Raw genomic sequence first — 25,147 nt, 5'->3', positions numbered from 1 at the left:
AGGTTTTTTGATTCTAGGTCAACCTTTTTCTCCTACAGGAACCCTTTAAATAATTTTTACGTCTTAGGGAACCCCTGCTAAAACCAATTCATTGGGAGTGAGTGGGGAAAACAGCCACTTACATTGGTGACAAGTGGAAAAGAGAGCCCCTCGTATAGTGGTGGCCAGAATGCAACCCTTTAGGCAGACAAAAATATCATTGGTGTCCTGTAGCTGGCGCTGCCAAGTGGCTTTGACCGCAAAACTAGCTATACACCATCACATTTGAGGTCAGTTAGCCACACGTCTAGAGAAACCTAGGACTCTATGAAACCCTGGTTGAGAACGGCTGTTCTAGGTCCTCTTTTTGAAGGTGTTCTCCTTGTAAATTGTAGTTAAGTTCTTGAATGCATGTCTACTAAGCTACATGTTGAGCTTTTTATGCTTTGTGAACTCTGCTTGCCCTGACCTAAGCTTCAGCTAAAACTGTCTCCCTCCTGTGCCTTGTTCTTGTGTTAACATCTAACCATTAGGTACCTCAACACTGTCCTTTGGCTTCACTCTATCTGTGTTTGACTACTTGGCAGCTCATCTGACTGGGTAGTTTAATCCTTGGATTGCCGTGGATTGACCTCAGAACTTTCATGCTTTCCTCTCTGGCACCTTCCCCTCTGCGGACTCTTCTCTGTTTAATCCTTATCAGGGTACAGTCACTCAGTTCAGGTTAGTAAACCACTGAATGAGAACCAGTCCCTTGTAATTATGTTCAGAATGTCTTCCTGTATGCTTGGACCTTGTTAGCTCATTTTTTTTCTTATCTTTACTTCTTGTGATTTCTAAGGTCATAACTAATCTTTTTGGACTTTCTAAAACATAATTCCCTGAAAATTTTAGCTAACAGATTTTGGCCTTGCCAGAAATGAAACTTCTGCTTCGATCAGTATGGCTGGGACAGTTTCCTACATGCCTCCAGAGTCCTTTGTATGCCTTGAATACAAGCCAACTAAAGAGTTTGATGTATACAGGTAAGTTTTTTGTAAAGAATTATACTAAACCTTAGACCAGGGATCTCCAAACTTTTGAAACAAAGTGCCAGTTTACTGCTTTTCAAAATTGACATCATTGGCGTCAGTAGGAGTAATAGTGCCCCATCATGGGTGGGAAGTGTGAGAATTGGTTCGCCATCTCTGGTGTTGGTGGGAGGAATCTTGCCCCATCTGCCCCAAGAGCTGAATAATGGCAAACAAAGGGCCACGGGCCTCAGTTTTGGAGGCCCCTGCCTTACAGCCGTGTGCTTCTAGATGTAAGCATATGTGTATTTTCTGTACCCCAATTGACATGAATAGGACTGTTGGCATGGGGATGCATGGAACATCCTGTGCGGGCAAAGATGGCTCTCACACGGGCATACACCCATGTGAATGATGCCTTACAAATTTCCTTTACAGTAACTAGGGCTGGGAGATTTTCTTAAAAAAAACTTGATTCACGATTCGAACCTAGTCCGCAGCGTCCGGCCGAAGCCGCGGACTAGGCCGAAGCCGCGGCCTCGCCTACAAACTCATGCCCGCAGCGCCTCAGGGCCGGCGCGGTGAAAAAAAAAATGTTTAAAAAATCGATTTGCTTAAATTTTGAATCGATTTGACCTCTCAACTCGATTCAAGATTTAAATCGATTTTTTTTCCCCAGCCCTAACAGTAACAGATTTTAAGTTCTGTATATAATTTTATTCTATTCTGTATGTATTGCACACTGCACTTGCCACTAATAATGTTTTCAGTTTGCATTCTTTCGCGTCCTGATTAGAATTAGCCTGCCTATGTTACGCCCCTTGTTACTATAAAAGTACAATTGTAATATTAATGCGATGCCTACATAATCATGAGTATAAAAACCTTCAATTGCGTCAAAATAAAGCAGAATAGTTATTTGGAAAGATGTGGGGTGTATCTTTTGTGTCTGTTCTCTACTACAGTTGTTCTTATTCATTTGGAATCACTAATCAATATGAGGATAGGAGTTGCCCATCTATAAAATATCCAGGACAGTTACTGTGTGTACATGCGAACACTGCTACTATAATCCTAGCACATTATGAAAGACTTACCTTGAGCCCAAGTTCATACTAAGCTGCAGGACTGAAGCCCCGCATGTCAGTCCCGATTTTGCAAAAAGTAGTACAGAAACTACCTTTTGAAATCAGTGCGGTGTCATTGCCGGCAATTGCCGCTGATTTGACATGCGATTTGACGTCAAATCGCATCAATGTGACCAGGGCTAAAATGAAGCTCTCCAGCAGCTTGCTGATTGGGTGAAGATGGAAGCCCAATCTGCAGGCTCCATTTGAATGGCTGAGCTGCAATGACGTTGTGGCCACGGCACAGCTTTCTCAATAGATGGCATGCTGTACATTGAGCGTGCAGTGCACATGTGCTGCTGATATTACTAGCTGCTATTAAAGTAAATATCACATGTTTTGGGGATATTTACTGTACCTACAGGTAAGCCTTATTATAGGCTTACCTGTAGGTATAAATAAAGCAGACTTTGCTATCGCTTTAAAGTGATTGTAAATGCAATGTAAAAAACAAAAAAATAAATAAACACGTTATACTTTCCTGCTCTGTGCAATGGAATTGCACAGAGTGGCCCTGAACCTTTTCTTCTTGGGTCCCCTACTGATGGAATGCAATAAGGTTTACTTATAAGCTAAGTAAAGAGGTGTCCTACAGTATTTAGCCCTAGAGAACATGTCAACAAAATGTGAACTTTTTATGTTCTTATCTCTGTCCCATTGCTTTCAGCTTTGCCATTTTAATCTGGTGGATGTTGTCAGGCTGTGAACCCTATAATGGTATGTCCCAACCTTCTCTACACTTCAAGATTTCCTGAACATCTGTTTATACCCATCTTGGTATATTGATTAGTCTTTTATATCTCCAGCCATAAACCGAGAAATCATTATTTGTCGTATACCAGAAGGTATCCGACCTAACATGAAACTTGTGGATTGTTGGAAGACTGAGAAGATGGTTCCTGAAGCCATAGAGATGATGAAGCAATGCTGGGATGGTGAACCCAGTAAACGACTTTGCTTCGCAGGTAGAAATTTCAAATGATTTATTTGCACACTGCTTATTTTATGGGCCCTTAAAGTGACTTGAGTCTAGAAAAGGTGGACTTGATTAGGAAACCTGGAGCAATATGTGCTCTGGATTTTTATGTGGTCTTGAAAAGGACCTGTACTGAAAGTAAAAGATCCTTTCCTTTCCCATAACTACTTATACTTTTGATCTCTCTCCTTCCAAATACCTTCTGCACTGAACACATCACTACCTAGGAAACACTACCTGGAAGCCTTGGCCATATGTATGGTGGACCACCTGCCTGGAATCTACTGTGGATGGACGGCCCACACAGGCAAAGAAGCTGCCTGCTTCCGGGGCTAGGGTGTGCGCCCCCCCCACTGGCACCCGCTGTGATTTTACACAGTGGGAGCCTATCAGCAAGTCCTGCCCAATGGCCAGGATCTGCTGATCGGCTGTGTCCAATCACTCGCCCAGAGCTCTGTGTTGACAATCCTCACAGTGCTCTGTACAGAGGGAACCATCTCTGTGTTTCTTATCTCTGCAAAGCAGATCTGTACTAAAAAGCAGCAAACTTTCCAGCCAGTGTTATTAGTACAATGACCGTGTATAGTATTCTCACTGATTACTGTATTCATGTCACTGGTGATTAGAGATGGGCTTGGGTGACATTTCCTGATCTGTGTAGCTGCGGACCGAGAAATGTCTCACTGCCTGTAATTGGCGCTGTGCAGTGTCAGCTTCCTGGCGGGATCGGACATGTGGGTTTTCGAACATGCCTGAGCCCATCTCTACTGGTGATGTCAGTGGCAGTCAGTTCCCCCCAGCGTCAGTTCGTTTTAGATTACCCGCCGCACTATCCCAGTCCCGGTATAGGTCTCTGATCACCTCCATTAGTAGTATAAAAATAAATAAATACAAATTCCAGTATCTATACCATAGTTTGTAGGCGCTATAACTTTCAGGCACACCAATTAATATACACTTATTGTGATTTTTTGTTATCAAGGACATATAGCAGAATACATTTTGGCCAAAATGTATGAAGAAATTTGATTTTCTTTTCTTTTTTTTTTTTTATTGGAAATGTTTTTTGTAGCAGAAACTAAAAAAAAAAAATGTATGTACATTATCTCACAAAAGTGAGTACACCCCTCACATTTTTGTAAATATTTTATTTTATCTTTTCATGTGACAACACTGAAGAAATTACACTTTGCTACGATGCAAAGTAGTGAGTGTACAGCTTGTATAACAGTGTAAATTTGCTGTCCCCTCAAAATAACTCAACACACAGCCATTTAATGTCTAAACCACTGGCAAAAAAAGTGAAAATGTCCAAATTGGGCCCAATTTGCCATTTTCCCTCCCCGGTGTCATGCGACTCCTTGGTGTTACAAGGTCTCAGGTGTGAATGGGGAGCAGGTGTGTTAAATTTGGTGTTATGGACACCAAATTGAAATTGCTTCCGCCAGAGCAGCTGGGGACTCCACACCCAGACACTTATGAAAAAATTTGCCCAGGCAGTGGCAACCCTGATCCTCCCCTGCAGAAATTGATCAACTCTGGAAGGAACTGGGAGAACAGACTCACAGACTGACAGACACTGAATGTCGGATCTCAGCGCTGGAAGATGAAGTGTACCAGAACAACGGTACCTTTCAACAACACTCATAAATCTGCTCTATCATCCAAGAGAAACTGGAGGATTTAGAAAATAGATTCCGCAGAAACAATCTACGGATCATTAGATTGCCAGAAACTTATCAAGCAAACACACTGCTTCACATCTGTGCATCTTGTATACTTGAGGCACTGAGGCTCCCTGATCATTGTGTGGCTGAATGAGCACACAGAATGGGCGCACCAACCACCAACCGTAAGTCACCCAGACCAGTGATAGTTCAATACCTAAAGTATGCTGACAGGCTGGCTATCCTTCAAACCTTCCGCAAGACACGCTTGATGAAATTGGACGGACATAGCATTCTGATTTTCGCAGACTACTCAGCCGAAGTCTCCCAGAGGAGGAAAGAATTTCAAACTGCGCTGAACTTTTTATACAGGGTCTCCGCTTCGTGCTTGGCTACCCATCCACGCTACAGCTCCAAGCGGTGACCAACTCACTTTCCACTCCCTGGCAGAAGCGGAATCCTACCTTCGCCCTCTACTACACCGCACGGGAAGCTCATCCCTTCATGCGGAAAAAGCTCACACAGAATCAAGGGAACAACGCAGTCCCAGGAAGGATCCCCCAAGTGCCTCTGAGTTACTCTAACGGGACAAGCAGGAACAAGTAAATCTCACTGGCCCCAATCTCTTTGCTACTAGAACTAAGTCTACCCAACAGTCCAGCCCGCCAGGGATCGCTTGTGTGAGACTTAGAGAACCTGAACGAGCTAGTTTCTATCTACTTGTCTATTGTGGTTAATTCAGTTACTTGTTATAACATTGTCACTACAGCTGAATAGGGGAGAACTGCATAGACCATGGTGGAAGTCCCACCGTATTTACCTTCTACTGAAGGGCTGATGCCTGGCTTCTCTCCTACTCAGGGCACAGGGTTGCACTGTGTGGTTTAGGCGCACACATGCAGAAAAAAGTGAAGTCGACACTGATTGCTGTACATTTTTGTTTTACTTTTATTTATTTTTTTTGTTTATTTACAATATTTGTTCTCCCCTTCCCCTCTCTCCCTCCTTACTGCAGGATCTGACTTATGTTCACTCGCGGAGATGTCAGCACCTTCATCCTCTAAAATGTGAGTCTCCCTTTTACTCAGCACACTGTCAGGATGCTTTTAGAACCAGCCAATCATATCATCCCAACACACGCCTATGTGAATAGTCTCGGGGAATATTAAGGGCCTCCGCTCCCCTTCCAAACGCATGAAAATCTTAAGACACTTATAGCGTCTAAAGACATAGCCCTTCTCCAGGAAACACACCTATCCCAAAAGGACTATTTTCGCCTTCAAAAACTATGGGTAGGAAAGGTAATAGACTCAGACGCAATGGGAAGAAAGGCTGGGGTGATCATTTTAATACATAAACGCCTAACTTGTGACCTTCTAGCGGTATATAGTGATGACTCTGGATGAATGATCACAGCCCACCCTTAATTTCACACCAAAGAAATGTTAATCACCAACATATATGCCCCGAACTTCCCATCGGCAACCTTCTTTCAGGACGGTACTAGATGGGTACTAAAAAAGCCACATCACCCTCATTTGATAGGAGGGGACTTCAACACTGTTCTAAGAAATTGGGAAGACCGATCGACCCGGGATTCCTCCTCCTCAGGGGAACCACAGGGGCGCATCACACTCTTAGAACAATTCACGCTGGGAGCCAACCTAATAGACATTTTACTCCCCCCCTCACAAACTCTTTGCTAGGTTAGATTATTTCTTTTGTTTCCCCTCCCTACTTACACATATCAGGGAAGCCACCATTCACAAATTGGTGATATTGAACCAAAGTCCGATATCAGTACATGTCAGTGACTTCCTCCCAACTAATGCAGCCAAGCTATGGAGAGTTCCCTCCTTTCTAGCTCATGGTGACAGACTGCAAAAAGTTCTCCAAGAAGCATGGGACGAATTTGCTGAAACAAATGGCGCCCACTCACAACAACCCAATCTATTTTGGGATGCAGGAAAAGCCTTTCTGAGGGGCAAGATTATATCCTATACCTCATACTATAAATCTAAAACCCTTAAGCAATATAAACAGGCAGGCAAGCGACCGACTGCCCGCAGCTCAAACCCAACTTACCCAAAGCAATTCCTCGGATGACAGGAAGGCTTGGCACGAGGCCAAGCGTTCCTTTGATACCAGGGCTGAACAACAAGAACGAATTAAGTTTGCATAAGCAGCTCTACACTACACAACAAAGCCGGAAAGCTCCTTTCCAGACTTTGTAGGGGCCGACTAAACCTACACACATTACATCTCTAAAAGACCACCAAGGTCACTTAGTGTCCTCCCATTCGGACATCAATAAAATTCTGCACACCTTTTACTCGACCCTTAATGCCGCAGACACCATAGATAACCTGCAAGCCAAACAATTTCTAGAATTAACCAAACTCCCTCACATTTCCCCAGAAAACTCCTCACTCTAAACGCCCCCATCTCTCAGGAGCAAATAGAGGGAACTATCAAAAACCTAGCTAGCAGCAAATCACCATTTACCAGATGGTCTGTCAGGCGAATTCTACAAATTGACAAGTAGCTTTCTATCTCCTACTCTCCACAAGGTGTTTAATGGGATGTGGGAGGGGTGGGGGGCTACCTCCCTTCAGGTAAGCAGGCCTACATTAAACTAATAACTAAAAAAGGCAAAGACCCGACGGAGCCAGGCTCCTATCGTCCCATCTCATTACTCAATGTAGATTCAAAATTATCCAAAATTATAGCCTTGCGACGGGCCACTATTCCATCCATGATTCACCCGGCACAGGCAGGCTTTTTCAAGGGCCGCTTGGCATCTTCAAACATAAGAAAAGTACTTGCAATACTAGAACACGCCAAGGCCAACTCCTCTGAAGACATTGCCATTGTCACTTTAGACGCCGAGAAAGTTTTCGACAATGTAAGCTTTCAATGGTTGACATTTGGTCCTCGAAAGACTCGGCTTCTCCGGCTCCTTTTGTACACTTCATAGAAAGTCTATACGTGTCTCCTTCAGCTAGGATTGTAGCAGCAGGACACGTCTCAGACCCCATTCCCCTCTACAAGGGCACACGCCAGGGCTACCCCCATCACCCCTACTTTTTAACCTGGCTATCGAACCCCTATTTCGTTATCTTAGCAGTGAGGCATCCTTTCATGGCATCAAAATGGGCAAGGAGGACCTAAGAGTAGCCCTCTTTGCAGAAGACATTTTGATATTTACTGCCGATCCCCAGGCAGACAACCCTTTGGTCCAACAAACCTTTGATTCTTTCCGCGCGTGCTCAGGACTAAAAATCAACTTTTCTAAAAGGGAAGTGCTACTGCTTTGAAAAGGGGCAGAAGATCCTGGATGACCTCCTCACCCTTCCTCATAGCGCCACACCACATCACATACTTAGAGTGAAGAGGGTTCTTTACCTATGTTCACTCCTATCAGCTAAACTATCCTCCTTTTTGATATCTAAAATAATGAGTGAATTGCAAGCATGGATGGACCTTCCTTTATCGCTCTTCAGGAGGTGCCACCTCTACAAGATGGTTAGCTTCTCTCGACTGCTATATCCAATGCAAATTACACCCTTATTAATCAAACACAAAGACATACAAAAGATTAACAGAGCTCTTTCGACCTTCCTATGGCACCGCAAAAGACCGCAAATTGCTTTATCAAAATTATATCTCCCGAAGAGCGAAGGAGGGGCAAGTCTTCCTTTCATTAGATTGTATAATTTATCTTCCTTGCTACGTACAGGCAGTCCCTGAGTTCCGAACACCCGAGTTACAAACAGCCTCAATGCCGACAGCTTGTGCTCCACGCTGGTCCTTTGATACCTCAGAGCAGCTATCTTGCAGCGTTGGACACATCCCACACTGCAGTATTACATGTACTGCATGGCCAGAAGAGCCCCAGATACCGTGCTGCATGCCCAGAAGTGCCTGGAACATCCCACATTCCTGCACAGGCGGAAGTTACACTTACAAATACAGTGTTCCGACTTACACACACATTCCACTTACAAACAAACCTACAGTCCTTATTGTGTTCGTAACTCGGGGACTGCCTCTATTGGCTTAGACTGGATAGTTCAGGGCTCAAAGTTCACTAACTTCGGAATGGAGTCGGCCATGGCGCACCCGTACGAGCTATCATTCCTCCTCCACAGCAACCTAAAATCGCTACCACCTAACCTCCAACAAAATCTACTCATTCGGGATACAGTCATCACCTGGAGAGACACCAGAAAGCGCTTGGGGGTATATATATATATATATATATATATATATATATATATATATATATATATATATATATATAATGTGTGTATATGTCTCATCTACCGATATATGGTAACCACATGTTCCCACAGGCTACCCACCACAAAGCCTTTTACATATGGAGGCTCAAAGGCCTAAACCAAGTTGCCTCTCTCTATGATACAGCCACCGGCCGACTTAAATCCTACCAAACAATAGCCTCTGATTATGATCTTCCTGTCCAACATGTCTTTCACGTCATGCAGCTCTCAACCTTCATCAACAAAGTATGCCCAAAACTACATCTGACGTTTTGAACCACTTGCATAGACAAGCTCATTGCTGCTCAGACCACCTCTACCTCTGAGCTCTAATACCCTCTCCTGCCTTTTTTCACTAAATCGCTTTACTGCGCAACCTCAAAAGCCTGGAGCAAGGACCTTCCTCTAGATGACCTTACGCACCTACTACTGAAGGGGTACAAAACGACCTTGAAACTTACACCAAAAGAATCTTGGAGAGAAACCCAATTTAATTTACTCCACTGGGCTTACATACCCTACATCACCCCCCAGGACACACCAGGAGAGAAGCTGTGCCCTCTTTGCAGAGAAACCCGACCTACACTTTTCCACTGTTTTATGGACATGTCCATCTATATCCACGTTTTGTGACCAAGTCCAATCCTACGTGTCAGGCATGTCCCAAATCATAATACCTAAGGACCCCATGCTGATGATATTCAACTGTGATCGGCACACATCATCAGACTTGGAGGCTCACACTTAACCTCGACATCTCTCACAATGGATTCTCATCTGCCTACTCTCGGCTCGAAGGATTATCCTCAAACACTGGATCTTACCTCAAAACCCCTCTATTATGGAAGTGAAGAGGGAACTGAAGCTACTGCTTTTCAAGGAACAACTAGAGGTATGGACCCCCAAAACAGGCTCTGCAAAACACTTCTCCCACCGTTGGCAGACCTTTTTATAAATGCAATTTTCCCAACTCACAAGAAATGGTCCTTACGATCTCCTTACCTCTACGAGTTATGGCACACGGCCTACCACAAATCTAACTCTAGACACACCCTATCACAGTCACAACTAGACTTTTCACAGGTGGCCAGGCAAAACAATGTCCACCAAGGAGATCCAACCACAAGTGTCCTGCAGGCCCACCCTCACTTCCTGTTAGAAACGGGATTCAGATACCGAACTCGGACAGGTAAAACCCAAAGGTATCCTGTCACTTAGTATTTGTAGCCATAAGCTTTTACTTTATCTTTATCTGGATATGTTGTATTGCTAGTTCCACTGGGTTTGCACACCAAATTTGGAGATTCGGGGCCCCAAAGTTGGTCAACTGTGTCCATCTGCAGCAATGTCATTTCAGGACCCTTTCGGTCCAGAGACCCCAAATTTTGGCTGCAGCTAGGGGGCATCTAGGAACCCTTAACTACCGAGTTTGAAGTTTGGGGGACCTATGGCTGCAAATGGGCACAGTGAGGCATGCAAATGGGAATTGTTGACCCTCTTTTCCACTTACAGTAGCTGTGCATTTCTCACCCTAGACTTATACTCGAGTCAATAAGTTTTCCCAGTTTTTTGTGGTAAAATTAGGTGCCTCGGCTTATATTCGGGTCGGCTTATACTCAAGTATATACGGTAATTTTGATTTGTTTTTATATTTTTGTCACACAATTCCTTTCAATAGGGGTTCTGAGTGCAATAGTCACTTCATACCAGATGTGCTTGTGTATTTATGGACTACTTTTTAAGTATTTTCAATTATTAACTCGCTAAGGTTTCAGTGTTGTATGTGTTAAACTCAATACTGATTTAGATTTTTACAAGGTTGATTGCTTTGCTTTGAAAAAAATTTTTTTTTTTTGATCCATATCTTTTTATGCAAATAGGATATAATGTTTTTTGAATGTCACCATTAGTGCACTAGTTATGTTTCACAACTACCGACTGATTGCCAAAAGCTAGTTCTTTGTCCAGGCTGGGAACTTTGCTTGCAAAAGAGAGAGGGAAAAGATAGGGGCGCCAGGCAGCAGTATAGTGTTAGTAGTTAGTTTGTTTTCTTGTGAAATAAACAGTTAAAACTACACACACAAGCACTCTGTGAACAAAGGCATGTCACTGTAGAGAAGATGTGCAGGATCCAGGATCTGGAGAGCCCGATGGATGGGATGGTGAACTGCTGCAAGCCAGATTCCTACACTGGAGCCGGTGTAAAGATCGCTGGTGCCACTGCAGACTTCTCTTTCGTAGCACTGCCTAGAAGAACTGTCATGAGCACCCTCTGGTGGTCGGAGGTCGGCAGTTCAAGATGTGTTGGCTCGCTCTGCTTGCTGCCAACCCCCGGCTCACAGCATGCCACGGACCACCACCGGTCTGTGGTTGGGGAACCCTGCTGTATGTCTCCATCTGACATAGAGTACATGTACTTTACTCCAATTGTTAATATAGTTTGCTTAGACGATGATGGTCCAAATTAACTATTTACTTCACTAACTGATGTGTTACTGGGAGCATTGTACAAACGGTATATAGCATCAGCTACATACAGTATACAGCGCTGTGTTCCAGCAGTAGAATAAAGATTTCCCATCCTGCTCCCTGAACAAAATCGAGTGGGGCATAGCACTGCACACCCTTTTAATTGAAGCCTTGCATGTTTTGAATGCGTACACGTCTTCCTCTGATTGGCTGAAGTGGAAGGAAAGAAAATCACTCGATTCCCCCATCAACACAGTCAGTATTGATGAGGGAATGCCTCCCACAGCTCTATTATGTTCTGCCGGCAGGGAGCCGCTGTCACAATACAGCATGAAGGATTCATCCATCCACCTCAAATGTGTGAATGGGAAAAATCTGTTCAGCCCGCTGGCTGACTGAAAACATATTAAAGTGGAAGTCCATGCAAAAACTAAAATCCCTACATCTAAAGATACCAGGGATCTAACACTAACCTCTCTATCCTTGTAAAGAAAAGATGAGTATGTATACCTTTTTGGAAGCCGATCTGACCCGCTCCGACCTAATCTCCAGCGCCGGAAGCTCTGCAGAGAACATGGCCGACAACGGCAGTGAAATGAATGGGAAGTGACGTCACCCATAGAGTTACTATGGGCATTCCGTTGTCATCCATCTCCTCTGCACCCGCCTCTAAAGTGAACTCGCGGCTGACAGCTCAGCGTGGGATCTGGTTGGAGCGGGTCAGATTGTCTTCCTAAAAGGTATGTATACTCGTTTTTTTCTTTACAGGGATAGAGAGGTTAGTGTTAGATCCATGGTGTCTATAGATGCAGGGATTTTAGTTTCCACTTTAATCATGTATGGTCAGCGTAAGGGCTCATTCACACAGGCAGCCAGGGGACAGTAAAAGCAGGAGGTTGTACCACTGTTTCTTTATCATACATCACTGGACACAGAGCCTCAGTAATTACTGATGGGTTATATAGGTATCACTAGGTGATTGGACACTGGCACACCCTAACCAGGAAGTTCAACCCCCTATATAATCCCTCCCCTTGCAGGGATACCTCAGTTTTTACACCAGTGTCTTAGGTGTTGGACGTGTAAAGATGTCCTGTGCTGCGCTCCAAAGGGAATATCCTATATCCTATACTGGGGCAAGCCAGGCGAACCGGATCCATTTCAAAGTGTCCTTTTTAGGCCGAATTGGATGGTATCCGGGCCTCGTGTCCAAAGAAACGAGGTTTTACCTGTAACGCTTCCTCCTTTTTAGAGAGCTGGACCCCGCATTTCAGAAAATGTTTTTTCTAGCCTTATTTCTGGCCGGGTGCATTACAGGCCCAGAACTGCGGATCCCCCTATCTGTAGGGGGCCCCAGTCTCTGAAGGTTTTTCCAAACAGAGCCCACCATGAGAGGTGAAGATTGGGTCTGTATAACAGAACCCTGCGGCTGGATAAGGTAAGGGAGATTCCACAGAATTTTTTAATTCTAGTAGGTTTTCTCCTTTAAGGTAAATGCATGCTATGCCTATTGTCGCCACCGGGGGCTGCCAAGAGCACATACCTTCTCATGCTGATGTCTGTCTCAGTGTTTCACGCTGCACAAGCTCCTCCAGCTGGCTCCAGGTAGGATGGGATGGGGGGTTCTCTTCTGGATATTCCCCCCAGAATAGGGGGAGGCCGCAGGTGGCCTGTGAGGCGGTAGTATACCGCACTATCCCTGCCGCCGCCATTGCCACGTGCAGGCCCCATCACTGCCGGCCCCTCTCCTTCCCCACCCCCAGCCTTTCCTCCATGCTTGTCCAGGAAGGTCGGCTCGCTCGGGAAGCGCACGTTTTTTGAAAAACGAGGGGGGCGGTAGAGTGGGGGGGCAGAGCGTCAGCGCGTCCAGCGTGCTTAGACGCTCCCATTGCCGGCTGCATGGCTTAAGAGGCATACTTTACAGGTGCACACAGCCTTTGGAGGGACACAGAGCTGACAGTCGCATGTAAGGTGGGACACGGGCATTCTCCTAGGCAGCATTTACTAAAAGAACACTAGACTGGGCATTGGTAGCAAAGCTGTGGCTAGGACTACATCGCTCAGCAGTCAGTGTTCATTTTGTGATACCTCCACCTTGTTGCTTTGCACTATGGGTAGAAGAGGTTCACATACCCCAAGAACCAGAGGCTCTAGGGGATCTTCTTTCTGCAGCATCCTCCCCCCCCTGAGGGGCTAGGGACAGCTAGCCAGGGAGAGCCGTTGGGGTCAGGGGCTACACCTGCTTCTGGCACTTCAGCCCCTGTATACATTACACAGGAGGTTTTTTCCTCAACCATTAATGGATTAGAGGAAAGATTAATGGCCGTGATCGCATCTTCACTCAGTGGAAGAAAACGCACTAGGCCTTCCTCTTCTACCCAGGACCCTCAGGCTGAGGAGCTCTGGGATAGAGGAGAAGAATCCCTTTTAGAGGATCTGGACGGGATGGATGATTCCTCTTCAGAGGAATCAGGTGGAGAAGGGTCCTCTGCAGCTTCTCAGGACGAGAAAGTCTTAGTGCAGATCCTTACTGGATTGGTCCGCTCCACATTTAAGTTGCCCGTATCTGAATCAGTTAAAGAACCCTCTTCTTCGTTGGGGTCACTGAAGCCTCCTCAAACAACACATGCTTTTCCAGTTCATAATTTACTTGAAAAGCTCCTTTATTCTGAGTGGGATCACCCAGATAAACGTTTTTTTCCACCAAAAAAGTTTTCAACACTTTATCCTATGGAAGAAAAGTTTATTAAGATGTGGGAATACCGGCCGTTGATGCCGCCATTTCCTCCGTAAATAAAAGCCTGACTTGTCCTGTAGACAATGCTCAGATGCTCAGGGATCCTGTGGATAAAAAGATGGAATCCCTGTTGAAAGATGTTTTCGCCTTAGCAGGCTCAGTGGCCCAACCTGCAATAGCAGCGATTGGAGTCTGTCAATACTTAAGAGACCATGTTAAGCAGGTCATCAAAGTTTTGCCTGAACAGCAGGCCCAGGGGTTGGCTAACCTTCCAGCGGCCTTATGTTTTGCTGTTGACGCCATCAGGGATTCTATCATGCAAACCTCTCGTCTTTCGCTTGGGTTGGTGCATATGCGTAGAATCTTATGGTTAAAGAATTGGTCAGCTGAAGCACCATGTAAAAAGCTCCTGGCTGGGTTCCCATTTCATGGTGCAAGGCTGTTTGGAGAAGACTTGGATAATTATATCCAAAGGATCTCTAGTGGGAAAAGCACTCTTTTACCTGTTAAGAGAAAGAGTAAGCGTCCCTCTTTCAAACTGACTCTTTCCCCAGCGCCAGGGGCATCAGCCTCCAGGCAGTCGCGACGGCCTCCTCCGTCTGGGTCAAGAAACAAGAGTCAACCCCAGGGACAAAAGAAGTCCTGGGGGAAGAAGTCTACTAGACAAGACACTAAGTAAGACCTCTTTATGAAGGGGCGCCCCCGCTCGCTCGAGTGGGGGGGGAAGACTGCTACAGTTCTCAAGGCTCTGGCAGGAGGACTTCCAGCACAGATGGGTAATCTCCACAGTAACCTTAGGGTACAAGCTGGAGTTCCAAGAATTCCCCTCTCCTCGTTTCCTCAGATCAAGTGTCCCCAGAGATCCAGAGAAGAAGCAGTCGCAAGAGGTCATCTTGGTGGTTCCCACGAAGGATCAAGGATTGGGCTTTTATTCCAACCTTTTTACGGTCCAAAGGCCAAATGGGGATGTCAGACCCATTCTGGATCTAAGGGATCTGAATCGTTTCCTAAGGATTCGGTCCTTCCGCATGGAATCATTTCGGACAGTAGTCTCCATCCTGCAGGGAGGAGAATTTCTGGCATCGATAGACATCAGAGATGCATATCTGTATGTGCCCATTTTTCCTGCTCATCAGAAGTTTCTGCGCTTCGAGATAGGAGGGCGCCATTTCCAGTTTGTGGCTCTGCCTTTCGGGATAGCCACTGCACCTCGAGTGTTTACAAAGATCTTGGCCCCTCCTCTGGCCAGATTAAGGGCTCAGGGTATAACTCTCATAGCATACCTAGACGACCTGCTCTTAATAGACCGGTCGGTGGCCTCTTTGAATGGGAACTTGAGGACCACAGTCAAGTATCTGGAACACCTGGGTTGGATTCTCAACCTAGAAAAATCTTTCCTAAAACCAGTAAGAAGACTGGAGTATTTGGGTTTGATCATAGATACAAGCCAGGAGAAAGTATTTCTACCTCAGGCAAAGATCACTGCTTTAAAGGAGCTGGTTCTGGTAGTCAGGACCAAGAAGGGTCCTTCTGTCTGCCTTTGTTTGAGGCTGCTAGGAAAGATGGTGTCTTCATTCGAAGCAGTTCCCTATGCTCAGTTTCATTCAAGACTGTTGCAGCACAGTATCCTGTCGGCCTGGAACAAAAAGGTTCAGGCATTAGACTTTCCGATGCACCTGTCTCATGCGGTGCATCAGAGCCTCAATTGGTAGTTAATACCCGAAAACCTACAGAAGGGGAAATCCTTTCTACCGGTGACCTGGACGGTGGTAACAACAGATGCCAGTCTGTTGGGTTGGGGAGCAGTTCTGGAACAGTCTGCAGTCCAAGGGGTATGGTCCAGAAACGAGAGAGCCTTACCCATCAACGTTCTGGAGATCCGTGCGGTATATCTAGCCCTAAAGACTTGGACTCTCAGGCTACAGGGTCACCCGGTCAGGATCCAGTCCGACAATGCCAAAATAGTGGCTTATATCAATCATCAGGGAGGCACCAGGAGTCGAGCTGCTCAAAGAGAGGTGAACCAGATCTTAGTCTGGGCAGAGAAGCAGGTGCCATGTATATCGGCAGTCTTCATTCCAGGGATAGAGAACTGGCAGGCGGACTATTTAAGTCGCCAGCAGTTACTCCCAGGGGAATGGTCTCTGCATCCCGACGTTTTTTGGGCCATATGCCAAAGATGGGGGGTTCCAGATGTAGACCTCTTTGCATCCCGATTCAACAAAAAGATAGACAAATTTGTGGCAAGGACAAAGGATCCTCTTGCATGCGGGACAGATGCGTTGGTGATTCCGTGGCATCGGTTCTCACTGATTTATGCATTCCCGCCTATTCTGCTACTGCCACGACTCCTTCGCAGGATCAGGCAGGAAAGGAAGTCGGTACTTCTGGTAGCCCCCGCTTGGCCCAGGAGGACCTGGTATGCAGAAATAGTAAGGATGACGGTGGGTTCCCCGTGGACCCTACCGTTACGCCCAGACCTGTTATCTCAGGGTCCAGTGTTCCATCCTGCCTTACAAGTGCTAAATTTGACGGTTTGGCTATTTTGAAATCCACATTTTGAAAAATCGTGGGCTTTCAGGTCCTGTGATATCTACCTTGATCAATGCAAGGAAGCCGGCTTCTAGTGTAATTTATCATAGAGTCTGGAAAGCTTATGTATCCTGGTGTGAATCCAGGGGGTGGCATCCCAGAAAATATGTGATGGGTAGAATCCTTGATCTTCTACAATTGGGATTAGAGATGAAGTTGGCCTTGAGTACCATCAAGGGCCAAGTCTCAGCCTTATTAGTATTGTTTCAACGACCACTTGCTTCGCATTCTTTGGTCCGAAGCTTTATGCAGGGGGTGATGCGTCTTAATCCTCCTGTTAAGGCGCCCCTAAACCCCTGGGACTTGAACTTGGTTCTGTCTGTTTTACAAAAACAGCCTTTTGAACCGATACCTCAAAGTCCTTTGGTCTTGTTGACAAGAAAGTTAATTTCTCTGGTAGCTATCTCTTCTGCTAGAAGAGTATCAGAATTAGCAGTTCTTTCCTGTAAAGAGCCTTATTTGATTATACACAAGGATAGAGTGGTATTGCGCCCTCATCCTAGTTTTTTACCGAAGGTGGTTTCAGATTTTCATCTAAACCAAGACATTGTTCTGCCTTCCTTTTTTCCAGATCCCTTTTCTTCGGAAGAGAGGTCACTACATTCTTTGGATGTAGTAAGAGCAGTCAAGACCTATCTGGAAGCAACTGCTCAAATTCGCAAAACGGATGTTTTGTTCGTGCTGCCAGAGGGTCCCAATAGAGGACAGGCAGCGTCAAAAGCTACCATTTCTAAATGGATTCGACAATTGATTATTCAAGCTTACGGTTTGAAACGGAAGATTCCTCCGTTTCAGATCAAGGCACATTCCACAAGGGCTGTTGGTGCTCATTGGGCAGTGCATCACCGGGCCTCTATGGCTCAAATCTGCAAGGCCGCAACCTGGTCTTCAGTTCATACATTCACCAGATTTTATCAGGTGGATGTGAGAAGGCATGAGGATATCGCCTTTGGGCGTAGTGTGCTGCAGGCTACAGTACAGGGTCCTCAGGTCTGATTGCACCCTACTTGGTTGTGGTTCCCCTCCCCTCAGGTAGCATTGCTCTGGGACATCCCATCAGTAATTACTGAGGCTCTGTGTCCCGTGAAGTATGAGAAAGAAAATAGGATTTTTTTATGACAGCTTACCTGTAAAATCCTTTTCTTTCGATGTACATCACGGGACACAGAGGTCCCGCCCCTCTTCTAATACACTTATATTGCTTGGCTACAAAACTGAGGTATCCCTGCAAGGGGAGGGATTATATAGGGGGTTGAACTTCCTGATTAGGGTGTGCCAGTGTCCAATCACCTAGTGATACCTATATAACCCATCAGTAATTACTGAGGCTCTGTGTCCCGTGATGTACATCGAAAGAAAAGGATTTTACAGGTAAGCTGTCATAAAAAATCCTATTTTTACTGCCCTCCACCCGCCCACTTAAACACAGAAATGAAGCCACATAGGGCTGGACGCAGACCATATCAAGGCATCACACCCACAGCAAAAATTAAATGTCATGTCAAAATTGCAGGTGGTACTGCCGCCGAACCTGACCCATTCAACTGAATAGGGACACGCCCAACTGCCCTGCAACCACGTGCAGTTGTGGCACTATGAGTTGGCACTGTGAGAGTTAAAACAGGCGGTGAAAAGGTGACCCCTGTCAAATGCTTTCTGAAAAGCAGATCACTTTTCAGAGAGGCAGCAATAATAGCCGCACGTGTAAACAAGTAGGGAGTTCCCCTTATTTTGTAGATATTTTCCTTCATTTCCTGTTGTGTCTCCGGGGCTTGAACTGAAGTGAAATCTCCCCAATGGGACACACAGCAAAAAATAAACTGACGGGTTTAAATCCATCCTTATTCTAAGTAAAAAAAAAAAAAATGAGGGTTTGGCGGTTTGGCTCTACATTATAAACGAAACCTACCTAAAATGGATTGCCTCTGTGTGTCTTATATAGAATGTATGGAGCAGCTGGAGGAGATGAAGAAAGCGTATGAAGGGGAAATCGAAGATGCTGTTTTGGAGGTTTTGAATAAACTCCGAGCCTTTTCTTCACCCTCTCAGGTATTCTGGGACTCATAATATACCAGTTCTACAAAGTATATGTTTTGATATTTGTGTGTAGACAGTTACCACATGTTCAGTTTTTATGGCAACTTAAAGCCCAACTCCAGAGAAAATATGCCTAGGGTATGGGAAAAGCCATTGTACTTACCGGATGCTCTGATCCCACAGCAGCCGGAGCTCCCCTACGTTCCGACAGTGAACTGTTCCTTGTAAGGCTATTGACTCTCTGCATTGGACTTGAGGGTATCGGAGGATCGGTGACTGCCAGGGCTTAGAGGAGAAGAGGCTGTAGGGACCGGTCTCACAGCCCGGAGGGAGCCTGCAGAAGTGGAGGGTTGGTTAAGTAAAAGTGCTTTTTTGCACCCCCGTAGAACTAAACATGCAATTAAACCCTTCAGAGCAGATGTAACTGAACTCTGCTCATTAGAAGAGAATAAGGCCATTCTGCCTTAGAAATTGACAGACAGCTCAACCCTTTCAGCTTAAAGTAGTTGTAAAGGCAGAAGGTTTTTTACCTCAATGCATTCTGTGCATTAAAGTGGTTGTTAAGCCACTCTCTAACCTGTATATACCATCAGCACTGCCTCCTATTGTAGTATCCCCCTCTGTATGTGATTTATAAAAATAAATGCTGCAAATACCTCATTTCACTGCTGGGATTACAATCACATGACCAGCCAGCTTTCTCCTTTCCTCCTCTAAGAGATGCAGCGGCGTGGCTGAGATTCCTCTGTTAATGTCAGTCTGAAGGGGAGGAGGAGAGAGCTGGCTGGTCATGTGATCGCAATCTCGGCTCTTAAATGAGGTGTTTACAGCATTTATATTTATAAATCATTCACAGAGGGGGGCACTGCAATAGGAGGAAGTGCTGATGGTGTATACAGGTTAGTGTTATGAGAGCAGCAGGAGGGGGTTGAGGGGAGTCACACACAGACAGAGAGGGGAGCGTGGAGGAGGAGAGCAGATAGCCGGTTGCTGATGATGGAGGCACGTAAACTGACCACGGTGTCAGGGCTCAGCAGCCATGATACACTGTGGTCAGTTTACAGAGGGGTGGGGAGAAGCTGGCAGGATCAGCCAAGTTTTTTTAGGTGTTACAGGGGGCCAAATGACACAGGACAAGCACTGTGTCATATATGACATGCTTTAAAGGAACAGGATCCTTTTTTTTTTTTTTTTTTGGATTAACCACTTAAGCCCTGGACCATTTTGCTGGCCAAAGACCAGAGCACTTTTTGCGATTCGGCACTGCGTTGCTTTAACTGACAATTGCGCGGTCGTGCGACATGGTTTCCAAACAAAATTGATGGGTTTTTTTCCCCCACAAATAGAGCTTTCTTTTGGTGGTATTTAATCACCTCTGCGGTTTTTATTTTTTGCGCTCTAAACAAAAAAAGAGCGACAATTTTGAAAAAAACACATTATTTTGTGCTTTTTGCTATAATAAATATCCCCCAAAAATATATAAAAAAAACAATTTTTTTTCCTCAGTTTAGGCCGATAACGTATTCTTCTACATATTTTTGGTACACAAAATCGCAATAAGCGTTTATTGATTGGTTTGCGCAAAAGTTATAGCGTCTACAAAATAAGGGATATTTTTATGGCATTTTTATTAACTTTTTTTTCTATTAGTAATGGCAGCGATCAGCGATTTTTTTTTTTTTCTTTTTTTTATCGTGACTGCGACATTATGGCGCGATTTTGGGACCATTCACATTTATACAGCGATCAGTGCGATTTGATTACTGTGTAAATGTGACTGGCAGTGAAAGGGTTAACACTAGGTGGCGCTGTAGGGGTTAAGTGTGTCCTGTGGAGTGTTTCTAACTGTAGGGGGGATGGGCTAGCTGTGACACATCACTGATCATAGCTCCCAATCACAGGGAACTATGATCAGTGACACTGTCACTAGGCAGAATGGGGAGATGCTTGTTTACATCAGCATCTCCCCGTTCTTCCTCTCCGTGAGACGATCGTGGGTATTCCCAGGGCGATTGAGTCCGTGGGACCCGTGACCCGACACGAAGCGGCCGGCGCACGCGATGGCACGGCGGCAAATTTAAAGGGACGTACAGGTACGCCCATTTGCCTGTCCATGCCATTCTGCCGACGTACATCGTTGTGCGCCGTTCAGGAACCACTTAACAAACGTTTTAAGATAAAAAGCTATCTGTGTGTGCTGCTCCCCCCTCAGCCACCCTAATACCTGAGGTCCATCTCTATCCAGCAATGTACACTCCTGCCCCAGCCATCCAGTACTGTCCCTCCTGATTGGCTGAGACACAGCAGCGGTGCTATTGGCTCCCACTGCTGTCAATCAAAGTCACCCAATCAGGAGAGAGAGGGGGATGCAGCCGAGGTCAGATGCCCCCATAGCAAGCTGCTCGCTGTGGGCGCATTTGACAGGGAGGGGCCAGAAGCACCAAAAGAGGGACCCAAGAAGAGGAGTATCTGGGCTGCTCTGTGCAAAACCATTACAAAGGGCAGGTAAGTATAACATGTTTTTTATTTTTATAGAAAAAAAACGAAACTTTACAGTCACTTTAAGGCTGGCCATACACCAGTCGAATTACTCCATTTCCCCATCCACACACTGGATATGGATGGAGGATTCCCTCCTGCTGAGCCTTTGTATTCTGACAGCAGGGAGATTTCGCTGCTGTCAGAATACACTCATCAGCACCACTAGTTATGGCTTGTGGCACTGATCAAGATGACATTTACCAACAGGTTGGTTGTACACAAGTTGATCGATAGATCGACTGTTGCGGCAGTGCTTATTTCTTTCTCGAACATCACGGGACACAGAGCCACAGTAATTACTGATGGGTTATATAGGTATCACTGGTGATTGGACACTGGCACACCCTATCAGGAAGTTCAACCCCCTATATAATCCCTCCCCCTTGCAGGGATACCTCAGTTTTTACGCCAGTGTCTTAGGTGATGGACGTGTAAAGATGTCCTGTGCTGAGCTCCAAAGGGAATATCCGAAGATCCTATACTGGGGCAAGCCAGGCGAACCGGATCCATTCAAAGTGTCTTTTCATGGCCGAATTGAATGGTACCCGGGCCTCGTGTCCGAAGAAACGAGGTTTTACCCGTAATGCTTCTCTTTTTAGAGAGCTGGACCCCGCAGATCAGAAAATGGCTTTAAACTTCCTAATTTCTGGCGAGGTGCTTTACGGTCCCAGAACTGTAGGATCCCCCTACTGATGGGGGCCCCAGTCTCTGACGGTTTTTTCAAACGGAGCCCACCGTGAGAGGTGAAGATTGGGTCTGTGTAAACAGCACCCTGCGGCTGGATAAGGTAAGAGGAGATTCCACAGAATTTTTGAGTTCTAGTGGCTTTTCTCCTTTAAGGTAAATGCATGCTATGCCTATTGTGACCACCGGGGGCTGCCAAGAGCACAAACCTGCACATGCTGACTCTGTCTCAGGTGTTGTAATCGCTGATTATGTCCCAGCGTCTCAAGCAGGCTGCAAACAGGTAAGGTGGAAGGGGGGATTTCTCATGTTTGAATGTTCCCCCCCAGGCTAGAGAGGGGCCACAGGGGTCTAGAAAGTGGTTATACCACCCGGGCTCTGCGGCCTAATGGCCACCATCTCTGAAGATAGCCATTCAGGCAGATCTTGTTACCAGCCTCCCTCCCCCCCCCCCCCCCATCCCCAGCCTTTCTCCAGAAGCATGACAGGAGAGTCGGCAGTGCGGGAAGCGCTCGTTTTTTTCAAAACTCGAGGGGTGGGGTGGGGGGTGGGGGGGCGGTAGAGGAGGGGGCGGGACGTCAGCACAGAGTGCTTAGACTCCCACTCAGGCCAGCTGCAGGCTATTAAAGGCACTCTGTACAGGTGCACTCAGCCTTCTGAGAGACACAGAGCTGATGGTCGCATGTAAGGTGGGACACAGGCATTCTCCTAGGCAGCATTTACTGAAGTAACACCAGACTGAGCATTGGGTAGCAAGGCTTTTAGCCAGACTACATTGCTCAGCGGGCAGTGTTCATTTGTATACCTCACCCCTTGTTGCTTTGCACTATGGGTAGAAGAGGTTCAAGCACCCCAGGAACCAGAGACACTAGGGGATCTCGTTCAGGTTCTGAGGGCCCCCTGTCGGCAGCATCCTCCCCCCCTAAAGATGGGCCAGGGACGGCTAGCCGGGGAGAGCCATCGGGGTCAGGGGCTACACCTGCCTCTGGCACTTCAGCCCCTGTATATATTACACAAGAGGTTTTTTCCTCAACCATTAATGGTCTAGAGGAAAGATTAATGGCCGTGATTACGTCTTCACTCAGTGGAAGAAAACGCACTAGGCTTTCCTCTGTTTCCCAAGACCCTCAGACAGAGGAGCTCTGGGATAAAGGAGATGAATCCCTTTCAGAGGATCGGGATGGGACGGATGATTCCTCTTCGGGGGAATCAGGTGGAGAGGGACCCTCTGCGACTTCCCAAGAGGAGAAAGTCTTAGTGCAGATCCTCACTGGATTGGTCCGCTCCACATTTAAGTTGCCCATACCTGAAACTGCTAAGGAATCCTCTTCTGCTTTGGGGTCACTGAAACCTTTCCAAGCAGCACATGTTTTTCCTGTCCATACTTTACTTGAAAAGCTCATTTATTCTGAGTGGGATCACCCAGACAAACGTTTTTTTCCGCCGAGAAAGTTTTCAACACTTTATCCGATGGAAGAAAAGTTGATTAAAATGTGGGGAATACCGGCTATTGATGCCGCCATTTCCTCCGTAAATAATAGCCTGACTTGTCCTGTAGACAATGCTCAGATGCTCAGGGATCCTGTAGATAAGAGGATGGAATCCCTATTGAAGGATGTTTTCTCCTTAGCAGGATCAGTGGCCCAACCTGCAGTAGCAGCGATTGGAGTCTGTCAATACTTAAGAGACCATGTTAAGCAGGTCATCAAAGTATTACCTGAACAGCAGGCCCAGGGGTTTGCTAACCTTCCAGCGGCCTTATGCTTTGTGGTTAACGCCATTAGAGATTCTATCGTGCAAACCTCCCGTCTTTCACTGGGGTTGGTGCATATACGTAGAATCCTATGTTTGAAAAATTGGTCAGCCGAAGCACCATGTAAGGAGCTACTGGCTGGGTTTCCATTTTGTGGTGCAAGGTTGTTTGGAGAGGACTTGGATAACTATATCAAGAGAATCTCTTGTGGGAAAAGCACTCTCTTACCTGTCAAGAAGAAGAGTAAGCGTCCCTCTTTCAAACGGACTCTTTCCCCAGCGTCGGGGGCTTCAGCCTCCAGGCAGTCTCGACGGCCGCCTCCATCGGGGTCCAGAGACAAGAGTCAACCCCAGGGACAAAAGAAGTCCTGGGGAAAGAAGCCTACTAGGCAAAACACTAAGACCTCTGCATGAGGGGGCGCCCCCGCTCACTCGAGTGGGGGGAAGACTGCGACAGTTCTCAGAGCTCTGGCACGAGGACTTCCAGGACAGATGGGTAGTCTCCACGGTAACCTTAGGGTACAAGCTGGAGTTTCAGGAATTCCCTTCTCCTCGGTTCCTCAGATCAAATGTTCCCAGAGACCCAGAGAAGAAGCAGTCGCTCCTTCTAGCGTTAGAGCGACTTTTGTCGCAGGAGGTCATTATGATAGTTCCCGCAAAGGACCAGGGATTGGGCTTCTATTCCAACCTTTTTACGGTCCAAAAGCCAAATGGGGATGTCAGGCCCATTTTGGACTTAAGGGATCTGAACCGATTCCTAAGGATTCAATCCTTCCGCATGGAATCAATTCGAACAGTAGTTCCCACCCTGCAGGGAGGAGAATTTCTGGCATCAATAGACATCAGAGATGCATATCTGCATGTGCCCATTTTTCCTGCTCATCAGAAGTTTCTGCGCTTCGAGGTAGGAGGGCGCCATTTCCAGTTTGTGGCTCTGCCTTTCGGGATAGCCACTGCACCTCGAGTGTTCACAAAGATCTTGGCTCCTTCTCTGGCCAGATTAAGGGCTCAGGGTATAGCTGTCATAGCATACCTAGACGACCTGCTCTTGATAGACCGGTCGGTAGCCTCTTTGAATGGAAACTTGAGGACCACGGTCAGGTATCTAGAACACCTGGGTTGGATCCTCAACTTAGAAAAGTCTTTCCTAAAACCAGTAAGAAGACTGGAGTATTTAGGTCTGATTATAGATACAAGCCAGGAGAAAATATTTCTACCCCAGGCAAAGATCACTGCTTTGAGAGAGCTGATTCTGACAGTAAGGACCAAGAAGGGTCCCTCAGTCTGCCTTTG

General features: G+C 46.2%; 1 protein-coding gene across 1 annotated transcript in view; it reads left to right on the top strand.

The window, feature by feature from the left end:
- LOC141117161 (ankyrin repeat and protein kinase domain-containing protein 1-like) overlaps positions 1-25,147 on the top strand; it is a 54,438-nt gene that overhangs the window by 10,163 nt on the left and 19,128 nt on the right. Inside the window, exons 3-6 of the mRNA XM_073609830.1 lie at positions 874-1,004; positions 2,784-2,833; positions 2,923-3,081; positions 18,783-18,889. Coding sequence (XP_073465931.1) covers positions 874-1,004; positions 2,784-2,833; positions 2,923-3,081; positions 18,783-18,889 — 447 coding nt within the window. The remainder of the gene's footprint in view (positions 1-873; positions 1,005-2,783; positions 2,834-2,922; positions 3,082-18,782; positions 18,890-25,147) is intronic.

This window comes from Aquarana catesbeiana, linkage group LG13 (assembly GCF_042186555.1).
Source record: "Aquarana catesbeiana isolate 2022-GZ linkage group LG13, ASM4218655v1, whole genome shotgun sequence".
Lineage (NCBI taxonomy): Eukaryota > Metazoa > Chordata > Amphibia > Anura > Ranidae > Aquarana > Aquarana catesbeiana.
Note: the sequence above shows the minus strand (reverse complement) of the source record. Positions and strands in the feature narration are given on the sequence as shown.